Below are 19811 nucleotides of genomic sequence, written 5' to 3'. Positions count from 1 at the left end.
AAAAAGCATTATTAATTGTTGTGTATCTAATCTGTACCTCCTCCTGGAAAAGGTTCTGTCTGCTCTTGAGTGCTCGCAGACGGTTCTGCTTGTCCTCGTGCTCCAGATGTTCATCGGGTGGCTGGAAATACCCAATCAGATCCTGAAGACTCAGACTGACCGACTCGATGGGCAGATCGAGGGTGGATGTCTTTCCCTTTTTACTGAGAGTGTCCAAACCCCTGTGCTCAGGAGAAATACAATTGGAGAAATCACTGTGTGTGTGCACTACTCAATTCACTCATTCATTCATTTACTTGTCGGCTTAGTCCCTTTATTAATCCGGGGTCGCCACAGTGGAATGCACCGCAACTTATCCAGCAAGTTTTTACGCAGCGGATGCCCTTCCAGCCGCAACCCATCTCTGGGAAACATCCACACACACATTCACACACACACACACACTCATACACTACGGACAATTTAGTCTAACCAATTCACCTGTACCGCATGTCTTTGGACTATGGGGGAAACCGGAGCACCCGGAGGAAATCCACGCGAAGGCAGGGAGAACATGCAAACTCCAAACAGAAACGCCAACTGAGCCGAGGTTCGAACCAGAGACCCAGCGACCTTCTTGCTGTGAGGCAACAGCACTACCTACTGCGCCACTGCCTCGCCTGTGCACTATTCAATTAGGGTTTAATTGTAAAGTGCTTTTTGCAATAATTATCGTTTACAAAAATCTGCATATTATTAATACATTGCAGCCAAAATGAGAACAGTTAAAGAGTTGTGTATAGCAGCAGGGTTTACATTGGTATACATTGACGATTGGGGAGGGAAGGGTCAGCTTTTTCAGTAATGTTATTATGCGTAATAGATGCTTCAGCGAATCAAATTTATGGATTTATTTCAATTGCATCTACTTTATTAACAAAATGTATTTAAGTTTTCAGTGTTTTGTGGAATATTTAGTGTATTTTGACCGTATCCTCTGATTAGCTACTTCTGAGGTCACTGTGAGTTAAACTATCCATCTAATTTGACTTTAATTCTAGGCTGCATGTAGAAACAAACACTTATTTTATGAAAAAACTTCTTGTGAACAGTTACGTCGCTGCTCTAGATCTGCCAGTTTCAGAGTGAATGAGTTTCTTGCAGACTGATTGGCTTGATTATGCATTCACAGTGGTATGAACCATTATAGGGGTGGTCTAATGTATATTTATATTATCCATGTCTTTAATTAATAACATTTATTATTTAAAATACAGAGCAGAGCAAATTATTTCATATATTAAAGAGCTGACCCCCCTATACATGTTGTTTTGACGTCCTTCAGGATGATCAAGCTTAATTTGGGGGGTTATTCCCTCCCAAAATTCCCTGTAATTCACACCCTGGGCTGGACAGTATATAAACACAGTTAACCTTTAGTATATAGTGTCCTTATGAAATGGAGATGTCTAGTGTATAATACATGGTCAGTGAAATGTATTTGTGGATTCAGTGTTTGTATTGTGCTCAAAGTCCTCGGAGGGAACAACTCTTCGTAAGTCTGGACTAGAGGTCTTTATGAGTCCACTTTTGTTATTAATTAAGTCTCAGAAATTTTTGGTGTGACTAATATACTATTTGAGTTTTAATTTGTTTTAATTAATGAATTTAATTTGAAGTAGTGTTACCTGATGAAGCGATTGAAGAGGAAAACGGTGCTGCGAATGACTCTAGCAGTGCGCGACTCCTCGTGTTGTGATCGTGAGAGCGTCAAACCATCATCCATGTGACCCTCGTGATGCATGATGGCCTAAAACACACACACACACACACACACACACACACATTATGGCTAAATTTGTCTGGGCTTTAACATTATTTATGAAGCTTTGAGTGTTTGATGTGTGTATTATTAATCTGTAGGAGACACACTCTTTTCCTTTACACATGCATCAGACACTCTTATAAACACTCCACATTTCTGGAAAAACATTTGTGCTTCACACAGGTGAGAGGGCTTGATGTGTATATATAAATCACTATGAAGCCGCTCTAAGCACAATAAATTCATTCATTCATTTTCTTGTCGGCTTAGTCCCTTTATTAATCCGGGGTCGCCACAGCGGAATGAACCGCCAACTTATCCAGCAAGTTTTTTATGCAGCGGATGCCCTTCCAGCCACAACCCATCTCTGGGAAACATCAACACACACACACACACACCTTTTCTGTAAGCTCACCTTCCTCTGAACGCCACCCATGCGAGCACACTTGGCATCCACAGACTGGTAGGTGAGCCAGAGTCCAGCATCCACGTGCTGGATGTAACAGACAGAGTCACCGTATTTGATGTCCGGGACGCCCATACCGTCCATCTCTTTCCTGAGGCCGAAGTCCAGCTTCTCCTGCAGGAGCAGCAGCAGAGGATCATGGGTGAACACTCAAAACAGCAAATCTGCTCATTTAAAAAAAAACACCTCCCTTACAATTCTAATGCAAAACTGATTTAAACCAAAGACAAACAAAACTGCAAGCTTTAAGCTGTGTTCACTTGATAGTATTCAGTCACTTGATCTGTGTGGAGACCTGGCAGGCAGAGGGTTGTAATGGCAGCTACACTGGGATCTCCATACAAACACAGCCCAACCGCTCATATTTTCAGCTATTTGTCAGTAATTTAAAGCCATGCACCTCAATCTTATTGAACAACAATTATCTGGCTTTTTGGCAAAAATAGTCGCAGTCAGTGGGAAATAATAATGTCTTTCACATTGGGGGGGTTTCCAATATATATATATATATATATATATATATATATATATATATATATATATATATATATATATATATATATATATATATATATATATATATATGCCGGATATCTCACAGTTCTGATGGTTTATATATATATATATATATATATATATATATATATATATATATATATATATATATATATATATATATATATATATATATATATATATATATCAGTACTTGGATGGGAGACCATATGGGAAAGCTAGGTTGCTGCCGGAAGTGGTATTAGTGTGGCCAGCAGGGGGCGCTCAACCTGCGGTCTGTGTAGGCCCCAGTATAGTTATGGGGACTCTATACTGCTCAGTGAGTCTTTCAGATGAGATGTTAAACCAAAGTCCCTACTCTCAGTGGTCATTAAAAATCCCAGGATGTCCCTCGAAAAAGAGTGGGGGGCATCCTGGCCAAATCTGCCCACTGGCCTCTGTCCATCATGGCCTCCTAACCATTCCCATAATTGGCTTCATCACTCTGTCTCCTCTCCACCAATCAGCTGGTGTGCGGTCTGGCGCAAAATGGCTGCCACCGCGTCATCCCATAGATATATACATTAGATGTCGCCTGGCATATTGTTGTCTATTGGACGGAATGCGTCAATAGCGCCGCCATCTTGCTACAGGGTAGCACTCCTTTGAAATGAATGCGGGACCAAGGTACAGTGGAGGACTGTGGCCATCCAAAGCCAGAGATATACACATATACACACATATCTATGATCGGGAGCTTTCCTGGATGTTAGTATGTCATTTTTTTTTCTAATTACAAAAATTATAATTTTACATCACTTTTCTACATTGATGGATCAGTGACCGCACGGGCATTCCTGACAAAAAGCTTGTGTTTGTGTGTACAGAAATGTACTATTCACCCTCCCTGTTAAATTTAATCTAATCATGTCCTGAAACACAGCTCCTCTCCTGCTTTCACTGCTCATACTGACGGAGGGAGCGATTCGTTTGTGAATGAATCCCCCGAACGACTCTTTCACTAACGTTAGCCGACAATAATGCAAGTTTCTGGCAGCGCAGCATCTCGTTGTCATATTTCTTTTGCATTGTTTGCTGATTTTATTCAACAAAACTAGCATAAGCCGAGTGTTTAGTGCGAGTTGGAGCTGCTTTGCCGTATGGTGAATGCAGTAAGTGACTGTTATCATCAATAACGTTACCTGATTAGCACAAAAGTTCAGAACATACAAAAACAGAGAAAGACGTAATATTACCTATGAAATGTTCTGCCTTTGTGCTTTGTTTTCTTTGTTTGCTCGTTACTACACCCGTAGACAGCGCTAAAGTCCCGCATCTTCACGTTATAACACTGTCTTGACTAGTGCGGTTGAATGACATTTGTCCTGGGAGCACTGTACCAATGTGGCGGCGCTATTGACGCATGCTCAGGGTCCCTATGCGATATCTAGTGTATATATCTATGGTGTCATCCATGTGGATGCTGCACACTGGTGGTGGATGTGGTGGATCCCCCCCACCCCCCAATGTGTAAAGTGTTTTGAGTGCCCAGAAAACTGCTGTATAAATGTACGGTATTATTAATTATTCTTATTATTTTATCAATTCCCTTTTGCTACTTCAAATTCAATATCTAATGAGTGTGTAAGGTCAGCCTCACTTTTGAGGAGCGGAAGCAGAAAGCCGTGGATTTAACATCCGCTTTCTCCTTGTCCATTAACAGGAGCCCTTGATCGTCCATCATGCTGAGATATTTGCCGGTGGTCACGTGACGCAGGCGGAACGGTTGACCCCAGCGGATATGACTGCCACTCCACCTGAACACAGAAAGAAATACCCATAATGCACTGCAGGACAGGCACAAAAACTACACCAGCAGATGATCAGCACTTTTCTTTTTGGGTCTTAAAGGGACAGTACACCCAAAAAAAAACGAGATTGTACTCACTTTTTACTTAACCTCAAGTGGTTCTGAACCTTTAAGAGTTTCTTTCTCCTGCTGAACACGAAAAAAGATACTTTGAAAAAAGCTGAAAAACACTGACATCCATATGGAGAAACAAATACTATGGAAGTCAATGGTTACAGGTTTCCAGCCTTCTTCAAAACATCTTCTTTTGTGTTTAACAAAAGAAAGAAACTTAAACAAATTTGAAAGTAAAGGATGACTGAGTGAACTATTTTCAGGTGAACTATCCCTTAAAACTCGCCATGAAATCAAAATATACTCTTCTTCTATTTATATGTATACGTTAGTTCTTGTTATAAACAATGTATCTGCACACTTTATTACTTTATAAAAATGAATTTGCTGTCATAAACTGAAAAAAATCAAATACCATAACCTTCCGTCACCCTCAAAATGACTCATCACTTCCTGGTCACGTAGAATTCCTTAGGGCAGAGCTATGAGTCCTTTAGCACGGGGTAATAAGTCATTTAGGGCGGGGCTTTCAGTCCTTAAGGGCGAAGCGATCAGTCCTTTACAGTGCGGTTATCAGTCCTTAAGGGTGGATCTTTCAGTCCATTAGGGCAGAGCTATCAGTCCTTTAGGGCGGGGCTATTAGTCCTTAAGGGCGCGGTTTTCAGTCCTTTAGGGCAGAGCTGTCAGTCCTTTAGGGCGCGGTTTTCAGTCTTTTAGGGCAGAGCTGTCAGTCCTTTAGGGCAGAACTATAAGTCTTTTAGGCCAGAGATATCAGTCCTTTAGGGCATGGTTATGTCCCTTAAGATGGAGCTATCAGTCCTTTAGGCAAAAATAGTCGCAGTCAGTGGGAAATAATAATGTCTTTCACATTATCAGTTGTTAGGGTTAGGGTTAGGGTTTGAAAGAATTACAACAACTCCCCCCATCCTAGCACTAGTCTAGGTAGGTTTGAAGTAGGGAGATTGAGGAAGCGTGCACGGGCCCGCGCTTGTCTGACTATATACCATAAGAGCGTTGTTCTTCCCCCTCCTGTGTGGGAGGGTTAGCCTTGTTTGTGGGCTTTGGGCTTGAGACTTGATGAGGGGAAGTGTTTTTGTGTCATGATTATTGGCTGTTGCACCATGTTTCAACGTCTTTGGAATGGTTTTGATGGGCGGATGCTGTAGGGATTGATGGGTTAGGTTTGGGATTTATTTCTGTTTGTTACTCCCTCAAGACCAGTTGTGAGAGGGAAATATTTAAGACACTTCGTCAGTAGTGTACCTCAGATTCATCGGGCATTTCGATTCTTTAAACACTAGACACCCTTGTCTGAGGCGATCAGCGCTGGTTGATCAATTCCAGGCCAGTGTCTTACTGCCAATTTGTGGTGGGAAGTCGACCAGATCCTCAATCTGTTTGTATTGGGTTCTGGTGTTTAGTGAGGGTTGTTAGGGGGTTGGTGTGTTTTTTCCGAAGGCTTGGGGTTATGCCCTTTTAATTACCGAGAGTTTGTTGTAGGTGAGGGTTGTCCTTTTGAACTAGGGTTGGGTTTAGGGTTCGAGTTAGGTGAGGGCAGTCGTTTCCATAAACTTTTTACAAGAATTAGGGTTTTGCCCTTTGGTTGGGTTTAGGGTTTGGTGTGGGTGAGGGCTGTCCTTTGACAATTAGGGTTACGAGTTTGGGTTAGGCGAGCACTTTCGTTTTCTCAAATTGCTTAGAATAATTAGGGTTATGCCCTTTGGTTGGGGTTAGGGTTCGGTTTGGGTGAGGGTTGTCCCTAGTTTGGGGTTATCAGTCCTTTAGGGTGTGGTTATTAGTCATTTATGGCGGAGCTATCAGTCCTTTAGGGCAGAGCTATCAGTCCTTTAGGGTGGGGCTATCAGTCCTTTAGGGCAGAGCTATCAGTCCTTTAGGGTGGGGCTATCAGTCCTTTAGGGTGGTGCTATCAGTCCTTTAGGGTTAGGCTATCAGTCCTTTAGGGTTAGGCTATCAGTCCTTTAGGGCAGAGCTATCATTCCTTTAGAGCAGAGCTATCAGTCCTTTAGGGTGGGGCTATCAGTCCTTTAGGGCAGAGCTATCAGTCCTTTAGGGCAGAGCTATCATTCCTTTAGAGCAGAGCTATCAGTCCTTTAGGGTGGGGCTATCAGTCCTTTAGGGCAGAGCTATCAGTCCTTTAGGGTGGGGCTATCAGTCCTTTAGGGCAGAGCTATCAGTCCTTTAGGGCAGAGCTATCATTCCTTTAGGGCAGAGCTATCAGTCCTTTAGGGCAGAGCTATCAGTCCTTTAGGGTGGGGCTATGAGTCCTTTAGGGTGGGGCTATCAGTCCTTTAGGGTGGGGCTATCAGTCCTTTAGGGTGGGGCTATCAGTCCTTTAGGGTGGGGCTATCAGTCCTTAAGGGTGGGGCTAATTGGTTCTCAAAGAACAAAATCATGCACCAACCTACATTATTTTCTCATAAGAACCATTTCAAGTTGATGTACGTCACTATAGCAGAAAAATCTCTACATCCATTTCATGTCAACTTTAACAGTCATATTACTGTGAAACTGCTTTTTAAAAATAGAAATAAAGATGACTTGACTTCACTTAAAGTCTATTTCTCACACACTGACTTTAATTACAGTGCATGAGTCATGAGCTTAATGATACTTTTATTGTGCTTTTATAGTGTGAACTGATCAGATTCATGTCTTTGCTGAAATGAAGCTCACAGTGTAAACTTCGGCAGACATTCACTTGCGATTCAAAAGCAAAAAGTGAAACTGTGCTGCTCCAGAATTTGGCCTAAACCCCAAAATGCCAGTTTGATAAAACACTTCCAGCTTCAGCGTCCTCTGATTATTTTTAGTGTGTGAAGAGCAGAACTCGAGCAGAAGAGCGACGTCCTGCGGAGTGTAATTAAAGGCTTCATGGGAACAAACGCCGCTGATGCCAGAAGGTCAAACATGATGGAATGCATCAGACCTCATGATGTCATCACTGCAGCATCATAGGTACGGACACGCACACACGATGAAACTCAGCACAACTAAATGTGTCTGCAGGTTCATTTGGAGGTAAATCAGTGAAAAACCATGAAGTCAGAGTCCAGATTAGAGCTGCACGATACTGGGGAAATATGCGATATAAGCAATACTGTTGTTGAGTATTGCGATAACGATACTACTTATAACATTTCCTTAGAAAAATGCTATATTTATTAGCTATGTTGTATAACACTTTACTTATTTTTGAGACTAAAAATGGTGTTAAGTTTAAAACATTCAGTCCTTAAAACACTAAAAGATATTGCGACAGATTGCCATTAGTGTTTATTTTCAGCTCTGGGTTCACCTTTACTACGCTCCTGCCGATAGCAAAACAGCAACTACTGGGGAGGCGGGGATACAGAGCGTAAGAATTCATCTGATTGGTCAAATTTAGATAACCAATGCATAAAATAATGTCATTTATATTTATATTTGGGATACATGTATTGCATTTATTATCGTGATTAAGATGATTTGCAATATAATGTGCAGGTCTAATCCAGATTATTTAACGGTGAATTTTTTTTTTTAATTTGTGAAATTTTTCAGTCTAAACCCAGCACACTTGAAGAAACAATATGTGTGGAGAAGAAATATATAGAAAACAAAAGTAGAAAATGTAGAAAAAACATATTAAAGAGTAAGAAAAACAAACAATCCCACACAAAATTACTTGCTCAAAATTTATAAAACGCAATGTTTCAGCCTCCTGACCTTCATTAGTCCAAAACATCACATTTAATATTGCAACTCTCACATGGTCGGCCATTGAAGCTAAGCAGGGCTGCGCCCGGTCAGTACCAGGATGGGAGACCATAGGGGAAAGCTAGGTTGCTGCTGGAAGTTGTGTTAGTGAGGCCAGCAGGGGGCGCCCAACGTGTGGTCTGTGTGGGTCCTAATGCCCCAGTATAGTGACGGGGACTCTATACTGCTCAGTGAGCGCCGTCTTTTGGATGAGACGTTAAACCGAGGTCCTGACTCTCTGTGGTCATTAAAAATCCCAGGATGTCCTTCGAAAAAGAGTAGGGGTTTAACCCTGGCATCCTGGCCCAATTTGCCCACTAGCCTCTGTCCATCATGGCCTCCTAACCATCCCCATATCATAATTGGCTTCATCACTTTGTCTCTTCACCGACAATCAGCTGGTGTGTGGTCTGGCGTAAAATGGCTGCCGTCGTATCATCCAGGTGGATGCGGCACACTGGTGGTGAATAAGGAGATCCCCCCTATGTGTAAAGCACTTTGAGTGTTCAGAAAAGCGCAATATAAATGTTAGGAATTACAATTATTAATATATTCGGAGCAAGTGTTGATAGATTGTGGGATTGTTTGTTTTTCTCATACTTTGATAAATGTGTGAAATATAAAACAAAACGAATGAATTTCTATCATTTCCAGTTCGGAAAAATAAAATGCATCAGTGTTTACACAGAAATATGAAGCAGACTGCTTACAACACTGACGGCACAATCGCCAGCGATCTAGCCCATGCAGATCACTGGAGAACTACAAATCAGCCAACAAATGAACTACAAATCCCATCATACATGTACTCACACACCAGTTACAGTTCATCCACTGATCTCTCGTACACACACACAGCTGGTAACTTATCATGTACTGATTACCTGGACTTTATATTTACCTCTTACACACACACACCAGTGGCGTAGCAGACGGGCCCGCAGGGCACGCTCCGCGGGGGGGGCCCCGCGTGATTAGGGGGCCCCGCGTCGTCGCGATTTTCAATAATTGAAAATCCAGCAATCGCAATAATCAAACCCCTGGGAACAACTGTGGTCGGAACCAAAGTTCACAGGTCTGTGTTCTCTGAACTCCTCTCAAAAGGTGGACTACTTCATTCTGATTGCTTGCCGCCGAACTGCGTCATAGCTCATTACCATAAAGTTGACTTGATTTCAAGTCCTCCTCGACGCCCTTGCCAGAGAAGACGCGCCACGCTGCTCCTCGCCACAAGTTCTCATTAAAAAATGAATGACTTCCGGCTACTTTGACGCTCTCGCTGCTTGTTTGTGAACGCTACCCCGCATCGTCGCTTCACCCCGCCCCCCTTTCCGCTCCTCAGTTTGTGAAGGCTTCCCCGCATTGTCACTCCACCCCGCCCCCCTTTCACACTCCTAAATTTATGATCGCTTCCTAGCGTCGTCGCTCCACCTACTCTCCAAGTCCCCTCAGTTTGTGATCGCTCAACACCATCCCAATCCCCCCCCCCACCCCACACATCAGGGGGCCGCGTCAGTGATCCTTGCAGGGGGCCCCCTGCATATAGCGCTACGCCACTGACACACACACTTTGCTGAGTCTTGTTGTTTGGTTATCCTGTAGCATAACGAAGCATTAAGCCTGTCTAGTCTTTCCATGTTTAGATCCTTGCCTTGTTTTCCCGTTCTTGATTCGTTGCCGCCTAGCCTGACCTTTTACCTGTTTTTGACTACGAACTTGGATAACCTTTATCCTTCTGTTTTGCTCTTGTCAGGGAGTCCCAAGTTCGAATCACGGCTCTGGGACATTTCCTTGCCCTACCCCCTTCTCTCTTTCCAACTTTGCTTCCTGTCTCAATACTGTCCTATATAATAAAGGCAATTTAATAAACAAATACATCAATTAATTAATTAATTAATTTTAAAAAACTACACATGTTGTCCAGCATCCTCACAGTAACAGATGATATCAATCAGAAATGTTTCTTGATCATCCAGTCATTATATTACAGGATCACGTCACACTGAAGACTGGAGTAATGATAGTAAAATAGAGCTTTACATCACAGTAGAGATCTGCGCAGGACTAAATTTTGAATCCCGCTCCTGCCTGCTCCTGGTAGGTTTTAGCCTGAACCCGACTGCGCCCGCTTATATTCAGCATTTGTTGTCCCGCTGCCCGACCCGCTACGTTTCCTACCCGCCGCGCCCGTTCCGGTGGGAGTCGGGAGCGATATTGTTAGACCGCCCGCTTCCGTCCAAAATTACACCAGTTACCAAACGCTCCCGCGCTTAATTCAGAAATTTATTCCCATGCTGCAAGAAATCTGGTCGGGTCCTACAGACCTCTATATCACAGCAAATAAAACACACTTTACTATATATCAACACAGAAAACAAAAACTTCAGCACATTCCTGTTGTTACAGGATTTTTGATTACATAAATACAGCCCTCTTATTAATGCCCTCATTTCAAACACTCGAATGGTTTATGTAAATAATAAAAATTGATTCAAACGAAATGCAAGCATGAATTTAATTGACTTTCTGCAGGCGTTGTACATTATGCACCATAAAGCGGAGATTTATAACTCCATTTGCAGTACAGATATGAGTGATGGTGCACTTCAATCCTCTCCAGTGTCTGATAAACTCACGCGACTCGAAGCGTCTCCAGCCTCCAGAGGGATCTGGCATGGATGGACACTGCTCCACCTTCATAATGCACCGTCCTGCATGAGACAAAAACAACACAGACGAGTCAATGAGAGCGTCCTCATACCAGTCAAACACAGTTTACAGTGTAAATCTCACACAGTTAATCAAAGCACAACATCGTGAAAACAAGTGTGGAATCTTTAAAGCATAGCAGTGTGAATACGCACTAGGGCTGTTTAATATATTGAAATGATTGAAATATTGAAATGATTGAAATGCACATGTTGTATTATTGTACATATCGCAATGGTTTGCAATAAATGAGTGATTTAATATAAAAGTTTCTTTGTGTGGCTGCCATTAGCACATGCTCAGAAAGACTTTTCAGCACATCAAGCAATGCAGCTACATGTCAATGCACATCTTGGAAACAGCAGAGTGGACATGCTGGGCAAGAATCTGAGCTAATTTTAGTATAGTTTCTGAAATACTGCATGACTACAGGATTGTTCAGAAAGCAATAAGACAGCAAAGTATTTTCCACACTCATTTTCAAGTGTCTTTGTTTGTTTTCCCGATTGTTCTTGATGTTTTCAGGTTGATGAAATTATTCAGTAAAGTGCTGCTGATATTCATTTATTCATTTAATTTCCTTGACTTAGTCTCTATTTCAAAAGTCACCAAAGTGTAATAAACTACCAACTTATCCAGCATATGTTTTATGCAATGGATGCCCTTTCAGCTGCAACCCAGTACTGGAAAACACCCATACACATTCATTCACACTCATACACTACGGTCAATTTCATTGTCAAATGTCTGTTAAATGTTAAATGTCTGATTTATTTTTTGCAACACTTAAAAAATTGGCTATTCCCTTTCAGAGGTAGATGATTTATTTTGCCTGAAATAGCATGAAAAATGTTGGTTATTTGTTTTTAAAAACACATTACATTATTGATCGCATAACTCACATAACATTGTCACAAAGTCCTTATGTAATGTGTATTACATAGTGCATTTATTGTGTATGGCCATACACCCAAAGCGCTTCACAATCATGAGGGTGGCCTCTTCACATCACCACCAGTGTGCAGCATCCACTTGGATAATCTGACGGCAGCCACAGGACAACGGCGCCAGTGCGTTCACCATACACCAGCTATTGGGAGTGTAGAGACAGTGATAGAGCCATTTCAGTGGATGGGGATGATTGGGAAGCCATGATGGGTAAGGGCCGATTGAGATACTTTGGCCAGGACAAATTTTTAATGACCACAGAGAGTCAGGACTTCGGTTTAACAACTCATCCGAAAGACGGCGAACACTGACAGTGTAGTGCCCCCTTCAATTTTACTGGGGCATTAGGACTCTCTCTCTCTAACACCACTTCCAACAACAACCTAGTTTTTCTATGTGGTCTGACCAGGCGCAGCAATGCTAAGCTTCAGTGAGTAACCGGTCTTGGGCTGCAGGGTGATAGCTGTGGTGATATGGCTATGGCTTAGTACACTTCTATGACAGAAAGAATCATGCAGAGCAAAAATGCAATGCAATAAAGAAGTGTTCAGCGCAAAATTACACCAAAAGTCACCTGTCAATGCTTAGCGTTCTGTTGTGTAAACAATAGACTGAGGGCCTACTCACACTATGCCATCCGTACCGTGGCCAGGCCCGTTTCCCGGATCATTTGAGAAGTGTGAGTGCGCTGAATCAGGCTCAAGCACGGTTCACTTGGCTGGCCCTGGCCCGGTTGGAAGAGGCGGGCCTGAGTGCGGTTCACTTGGGCTTTGGCGCGGTACGTTTGTAGTGTGAGTGCAAAACGCATCAAAGCCCGAAACTGAAAGCAAAATATGGGTCCCATGGCCAAACCAATTGAGAACCCCTGCTATAAACTCTAAACTATAAATTGTCCTTTATTAATACATTGTGATGCATCATATTTGCTTATTTTTGAGTTGGGCATGGACATAAATAAAGGTTTTGTTATGTACACACACACCCAATGGCTCTTTAATAAATGCATTTGATAAAAAAAATAAAATAAAATAAAAAATGGCTCTGGTTCCCGTTCCCGACCTTACCCATATCCCATCTCAGAAGCAGCAAGTGTTATGCAATAAAAGCACATTATACTTACTTGTTTGTCCTATATACTTAAGTACCTAATATTTAGGCCGACTTAATATAAAGTGGGACAGAGTTAACTAATGTTAACCAATGTGGCTTGCTTGCTAAAGTGTTTCTGGTTATAATCCAAATAATTACATATTATCAAAACGGTGTGCAGAAACACTTTGATTGACATTCTCCCTTTGTACGTGTCATCAGAGGAAAGCCCCGCCCACTAGTGACCATCTCTCCCTCATTAGCATTAACAACACTTGAGTGAGAAGCAGCTGTCCACCATTACAGATTTGAATCTGCCACTATGCTGACACACAGGCATTTGTAGCTCCACCTTCTTTTGAAAAGAGTACAATCTCATTTAAATTTAAAGCGACAGTCACCAAAACACCAGGATCAAAGCCTAAAAGGGTCAGAGAGTTTGAGAACATTATCTGCGTGCTGAAACTTCCTATGCACACACTAGGGGCATCAGAGACTTATTTTACATCTTGTAAAAAGGAGCATAATAGGTCTCCTTTAAAACAGCTCCAGTCTTTATACAATTGAATGTGAAATACAGCATCATTCATGTGTCCATCTCAGCTGAATCTCAATCAGCAATAGGAACATGATGCGTTTCTGGTTCAACAGCTGCTTTACACAGCGATGAGAGAGAAACACACACACCTACACACAACCATTATGCAGAGAGCTCCTCATGAAACAGGCTTGCGTAACACTCACGCAAGAACATTTCTTATTCCAGTTAAAAGACGGATGGATACAGAGCAGCGTCTGAATTCATGCATTCAGCAGCAGAAGTGAGGCGTTCAAGGCCGTCGCTGAGAGAAACACAGAGCAGAACAGACGTCAGCTTGTACTAACTGACGGATTATACACTGCTGGAGCTCAGAGAGAGCTGATCATGGTAAATATTCAACGCCAAAGTCACATCGAATAAATGCAAACTAAATAACATCTTGATTGTAATAATGAAAACAAGCCTGATGTTGATGATGCTGGTCAGTTTTAAAGGGGCAGTTCACCCAAAAATGAAAAATCCCATCATCTACTCCTCCTTCACTTGTTCCAAATCTGTTTGAGTTTCTCCTGATATTTACATTTACTTTTAGTCATTTAGCAGACACTTTTATCCAAAGCAACTTACAAATGACAACAAGGAAGCAATTTACACAACTATAAGAGCAACAATGAATAAGTGATGTAGGCAAGTTTCAGGTGTGTAAAGTCTAAGAAGCAAAGCATTAGTAATTAATTTTTTTTTAGTACAGTTAGTGGTATATCCAGAGAGGCAATTGCAGATTAGGAAGTGTAGTGGAGACTAAATAATTGAGTTTTTAGTGGTTTCTTGAAGACAGCGAGTGACTCTGCCGTTCTGATGCAGTTAGGGAGTTCATTCCACCAACTGGGCAGATTGAATGCGAGAGTTCGGGAAAGTGATTTCTTCCCTCTTTGGGATGAAACCACGAGGCGACGTTCATTCACAGAACGCAAGTTTCTGGAGGACACATACATCTGCAGAAGTGAGAGCAGATAAGAAGGAGCAAAGCCAGAAGTCGCTTTGTAAGCAAACATCAGAGCTTTGAATTTGATGCGAGCAGCAACTGGCAGCCAGTGCAAACGGATGAGCAGCGGAGTGACATGTGCTCTTTTAGGTTCATTAAAGACCACTCGTTCTGCGTTCTGGAGCAGCTGAAGAGGCTTGATAGAGTTAGCTGTAGAATGTTGGATTAAACAGAAAATGGACTTTTAAAGAGTTGTTGGGCGGCACGGTGGCTCAGTGGTAAGCACTGTCACCTCGCCTCACAACAAGAAGGTCGCTGGTCGAGTCCCAGCTGGGTCAGTTGGCGTTTCTGTGTGGAGTTTGCATGTTCTCCCCGTGTTGGCGTGGGTTTCCTCTGGATGCTCCGGTTTCCACCACAGTCCAAACACATGCACTATAGGGGAATTTATTAACTAAATTGACTGTAGTGTATGAGTGTGTGTGTGTGTGTGTGTGTGTGTGTTACAATCCTATGTTTGTCTTGTCTCATCAGTTTATTTTTTCTGTTTTTTCTGTTCTGCTTGGACCACATCTAATTGGCCACTTCCAGCTAACTTGCTCCTGATTGGCCTACAGTATTTTAAAAAGTCATGACACTACTTTCTTGGCAGCCATCTTGTTTCTGGTAGCTTGCTTTGTGTTTGTTGAAATGTTTGTATGTGGTATAGTCAACCCAAGCTCATTCTGAAAACGTAGTTAATTTTTTTCAAACGTAGTCCCGCGGACGTTTCTGGAGACATCGGAATCGTCCCGGCAGTGTTAATGTTAATGTTAATGTTATTCAAGCGAATTAGTTAATTAGTTCAAGCGAAGTTAATGTTAATGTTTTTCAAGCGAATGCTGCGGGGCCGTGTGACGCTGTTCCCTTTCGCGCTTGCCAGCTGACCGCTTACCTCCTTGTGGAGGGCTTTCCCGGTGCAACCCGTTTGTCCACTCAGCTCAGCGTGTACGTCGGCAGGCTCGAGCTGCAGAGAGGAGTCGACCATGGCGACCTGTTTCGAGTCTGGGGAAGAGCGGTTCCAGCAATCAGGTAAGACAAAAACAGAATCCCAAAAATTAAGTGAACGAGTTTCGTAACGGTGAGAACGTGGCGAAATCTGAAAACGCGGTAGAAAAAAAAAATCAGGGCTTTTATTTTTTTGGACGGCTTTTGTAAACTGTTGCTCGGGTTTAGAGAAGCGAGCAGGCGGGCGGGTCAATCAGTTGGTTGGGTTCAGGGAAGGAGGAGGGCGGGTCAGCCGATTGGCCGGTCGCGCAGTCAATCATCCGGTCAGTCGGACAGCGGCCTCTGGTGGGTTCACACGAGAACAGCGTGGGCGCGAACCGCACTCGAGAGGCGTCTGAGATGAGAAAAAGCGCACAATAGGGGCCTCTCGCGGATTCGCAAAAACAAAAACTGCAGCCGTACGTACCAGCCGGGACGTATTCCGCGGTCTCCAGAGACGTCCGCGGGACTACGTTTCCACAATGAGCCTGGGTTAGGTATAGTGCAGTGTTTTTGGATGTGTCAAAGGGCACCTATAATGAAAAATCTACTTTTCAAGCTGTTTGGACAGACATGTGTGTAAGTATAGTGTATAGACCGTCATATTGGGGTGATATACACACACAGAGTCCTTTTTTTTTAAATTTACCAACATAAAAACGGTGGACCAATTGGATCGGTTTTCAGAGCGACCGCAACTTTACGCAGGAGTGCAGTTTCCCCGCCCACCATTATTGATTGACAGGCACGTCATCATAGTCTCAGTTTGTGCAAGCGAGTTGCATCATGTGCGCGTCTCTCCATTGGAAATAAAACAACAAACTTGCTTGCAGGTCGCACACCAGTGCGCGCGACGCTGACGAAGCACCATGCATTTTAGAATTCTAAACATAAGTTTCTATCAGGGTACACACAATGACGCTTCAAGTCGGCGGGACCATCCCTAGGGTTGCAGCTGGAAGGGCATCCGCTGTGTAAAACATATGCTGGAATAGTTGGCGGTTCATTCCGCTGTGGCGACCCCTAATCAATAAGGGACTAAGCTAAAGGAAAATGAATGAATGAATAATAAAAGTGTGCATTGATTAACATTAACAAAGTGTTGTAAATACTATAATGTACAAATAAACTATACTGCAGCACACTATAGTGTATTTACTACTGTATAAACTACTACAGTATGCTCTTATGTTGGGGATTATTTAATCACAGCAGACTCCAGCCTATATTAAGTTTGCTGAATGCCTATAAGTGTGATCTGGATCTCAATCTCTCAGTTTTTCTGGGTTGAGCCTTTTGGATCACACATTTATAACTGTCTGATGTCCCAGAGCGGACAGGTGTTTCTGTAATTACAGCAGCGCACATACAGTCGCACCAGATCTCATTCTGTCTCTAAAACCCTCAAGACGAGACCCGGGAGACTCTAATATGAGCCTGTGTTTCTGCTGAAGAACGGCTGAACGTCCTACTTCAGGATCAGCAGAACTAACACTAGTTTACCGCTCTGAAAACTGGAGTAAGGTGTTAAAGTGCTCATTTTTCTCCATCTAATGGCCCTGCACGTCCTCTTTTAGTGTCAGTCATTGAATTCAAGTGTCATCGTTGAATTCTCATGATGATTCGTCTTGACAGATACTGCTCTACAACATCAGGACAATCAAACTGCTCATCTAGATCTTCTCAAACGGATGCACTGTAAAAAATACCTGGTTCCACACAATACATTTGGGTTGGGTCAACATGAAGGAATTAATTCATTTTCTTTTTGGCTTAGCTCCTTTATTAAGCAGGGGTCGCCACAGTGGAATGAACCGCCAACTTATCCAGCATATGTTTTACATAGCGGATGCCCTTCCAGCTGCAACCCATCACTGAAAAACACCCATACACACTCATTCACACACATACACTAAGTAAAATTAGCTTACCAAATTTACCTGTACCACATGTTTTTGGACTTGTGGGGGAAACCGGAGGACCCAGAGGAAACCCAAGCCAACGTGGCGCCGCTTCAAGTGAGATTTCAGATTAGTCGTATTTTACAGATGCGCGGCACATTTTGCAAATTGCATCTGTCCTGTCATGTCGTCCATCCTTAAATCCATAATGTTGCCACACTTTAGATTTAGAACTCAGTGGGGAATAAAATGTTTGTTTTGCTTCTCGCGCTTTCTGAGGGCGCACCACTAGCTTCATCCGCACACCTGATACACTGAGTTGTAGTGTAAGTGTACACATCCGCAAATCCGTTGCTAAGGCTTACTTTATGTAGGTCGATTAAATTATGCGCCAAAAACAGGTTGACAACACTTGTTAATAAATAAAAAATACATTCTATGTTAAAAATATAAGCTGTATCTCGCAAAAACCGATGCATCCCGATTTGCTTCCAAAATTTCATTCATCCTCTGCTGCTCAACCAATGCACTCGCATCGTGCACGCGCATGACCGCGTATCGATACATATCGGTTAATCTTCCCATCCCTAGTTTGCGGAGGTTCGCTTTGGGTGCACGCGACATGATTCAGAGCGCATGGTTTTTTGGAGACTTGAGCGAACAGTTCACGCTGTACAGCTCTTTATGGTCCGTGATCATGGAGATAACCAGATGATTAATAATTCTTGGCTAGAAATTTCAAGTTTTTGTTTGGAAAAACCTGAGGGATGAGTTTGTTAAAGCCAAAAGAGGACATGGCAAAAGTGGAGACCAGGTACACAATTACAGAAATATGTTTTTCCATCAGTCATAAGCTTTACACTGATGTATATATTACAGTATTGAGTTTAAAACAATTTAATAGTTACAAAACTACAATTAAGAAACAAGTTATTTATTTGATAACTGGGAAAGAATGTTTGAGCTGTTTACAATATACTGATGCCTGTTTTTCTGGGCTTTATTGGTGATAATGTCAGAAATGTTGAACCATTATTGCCTTTTTAGCATATCAGCAGGGGACAGAAACTAGCCAGCCAGTAATGTGTGAATTGTGGAGCGGGCTAAATCTAAAAATTACATCTGTATTTTTATTTAGTGTATATATATATTTTTTTGTTTTTGCTTTTATTCTTGCTATAACAAAAATATATATGTAGAGCAACACATGTTCTGTTTTCAATAATATTTAAATAAACTTTAATAGGTAAAACTGTCTGAGATGTGTACAAACGCAAGTGATGCATCAAAGTTTGATTAATGGTCATAAAAATCCATAATAAAAATAATGAGTTTAAAAATATTGAATGATATTAATGAAAAGACAAAGTTTTGTAAACTTTCTACTTCTCTGTTTATGCGTCTGACTTTACGGTCAGTTTCTTTTAACCCCCTGTCATTTAAAGAATGCGGCAAGAGGGTATATGCCGAACTAGTGTTGTTCCCATACTGATAAACTTCCGGTGACCTGTTATTGTAATTTTTTAAAAATTTTATACGGTTCCTTTTACAGCATCGATGTTGTAATGTAATTAAAATACATTCAGTTAAACAGATTCATTTAGTTGCTCAAGCGTAAAACGTGAGAAAAAGTTGTTTACTCGCACGCGACCGTCAGAATCGGCAGGCTAGCACAGAAGCTCCATTGAATATACTAGGATAAAATAAAAGCTCATATTATAAAGACATGGCGGGGGAAATGTAATTTAATGCAGGGCTTCTTATACAATCTGAGAACCACTTTATATCGTGTATCACTCAGCCAGTGGAGATTGCTGATTTTTAAAGAAAACAAACCTTAAACGCGCTAATTTTTGCATTGGCATACAGTAGACCGGAAGCGCTTAACCCAGGTAACTGGCAAGTTAAAAGTCCTATTAGCATGCTTCGGCATATACCCTATTATAAAAGCCTTGTCGGTTTCATGAGATGTGCGCGCAGTCAGTGAATACGCCTGGTGCCGCAACGGTGAGGCTGTAATCATGATGACGTACTGGACCAGATCCAATACGTAGTGGACATTGCATCGCCCACTAGAGTAAAGTCCAAACTACAGTGATGGTTGGGTTTGGGGTAGGGGTGATTGTCCATTGCATAGTGGACCTGGTCCAGTATAACATCAAGCTGCAGG

General features: G+C 42.2%; 1 protein-coding gene across 6 annotated transcripts in view; it reads right to left on the bottom strand.

The window, feature by feature from the left end:
- Nucleotides 1-19811, bottom strand: part of ryr2a (ryanodine receptor 2a (cardiac)) — a 276684-nt gene that overhangs the window by 178721 nt on the left and 78152 nt on the right. For all 6 annotated transcript variants that reach the window (XM_073918938.1, XM_073918939.1, XM_073918940.1 and 3 more), the window contains 5 exons: nucleotides 11082-11156; nucleotides 4426-4582; nucleotides 2220-2384; nucleotides 1668-1789; nucleotides 38-221 (listed from right to left, as the gene is read on the bottom strand). In XM_073918938.1, the coding sequence (XP_073775039.1) occupies nucleotides 38-221; nucleotides 1668-1789; nucleotides 2220-2384; nucleotides 4426-4582; nucleotides 11082-11156 (703 nt within the window). The remainder of the gene's footprint in view (nucleotides 1-37; nucleotides 222-1667; nucleotides 1790-2219; nucleotides 2385-4425; nucleotides 4583-11081; nucleotides 11157-19811) is intronic.

Source organism: Danio rerio, chromosome 12 (assembly GCF_049306965.1).
Source record: "Danio rerio strain Tuebingen ecotype United States chromosome 12, GRCz12tu, whole genome shotgun sequence".
NCBI classification, from domain to species: domain Eukaryota; kingdom Metazoa; phylum Chordata; class Actinopteri; order Cypriniformes; family Danionidae; genus Danio; species Danio rerio.
This window is presented reverse-complemented; position numbering and strand designations above follow the sequence as displayed.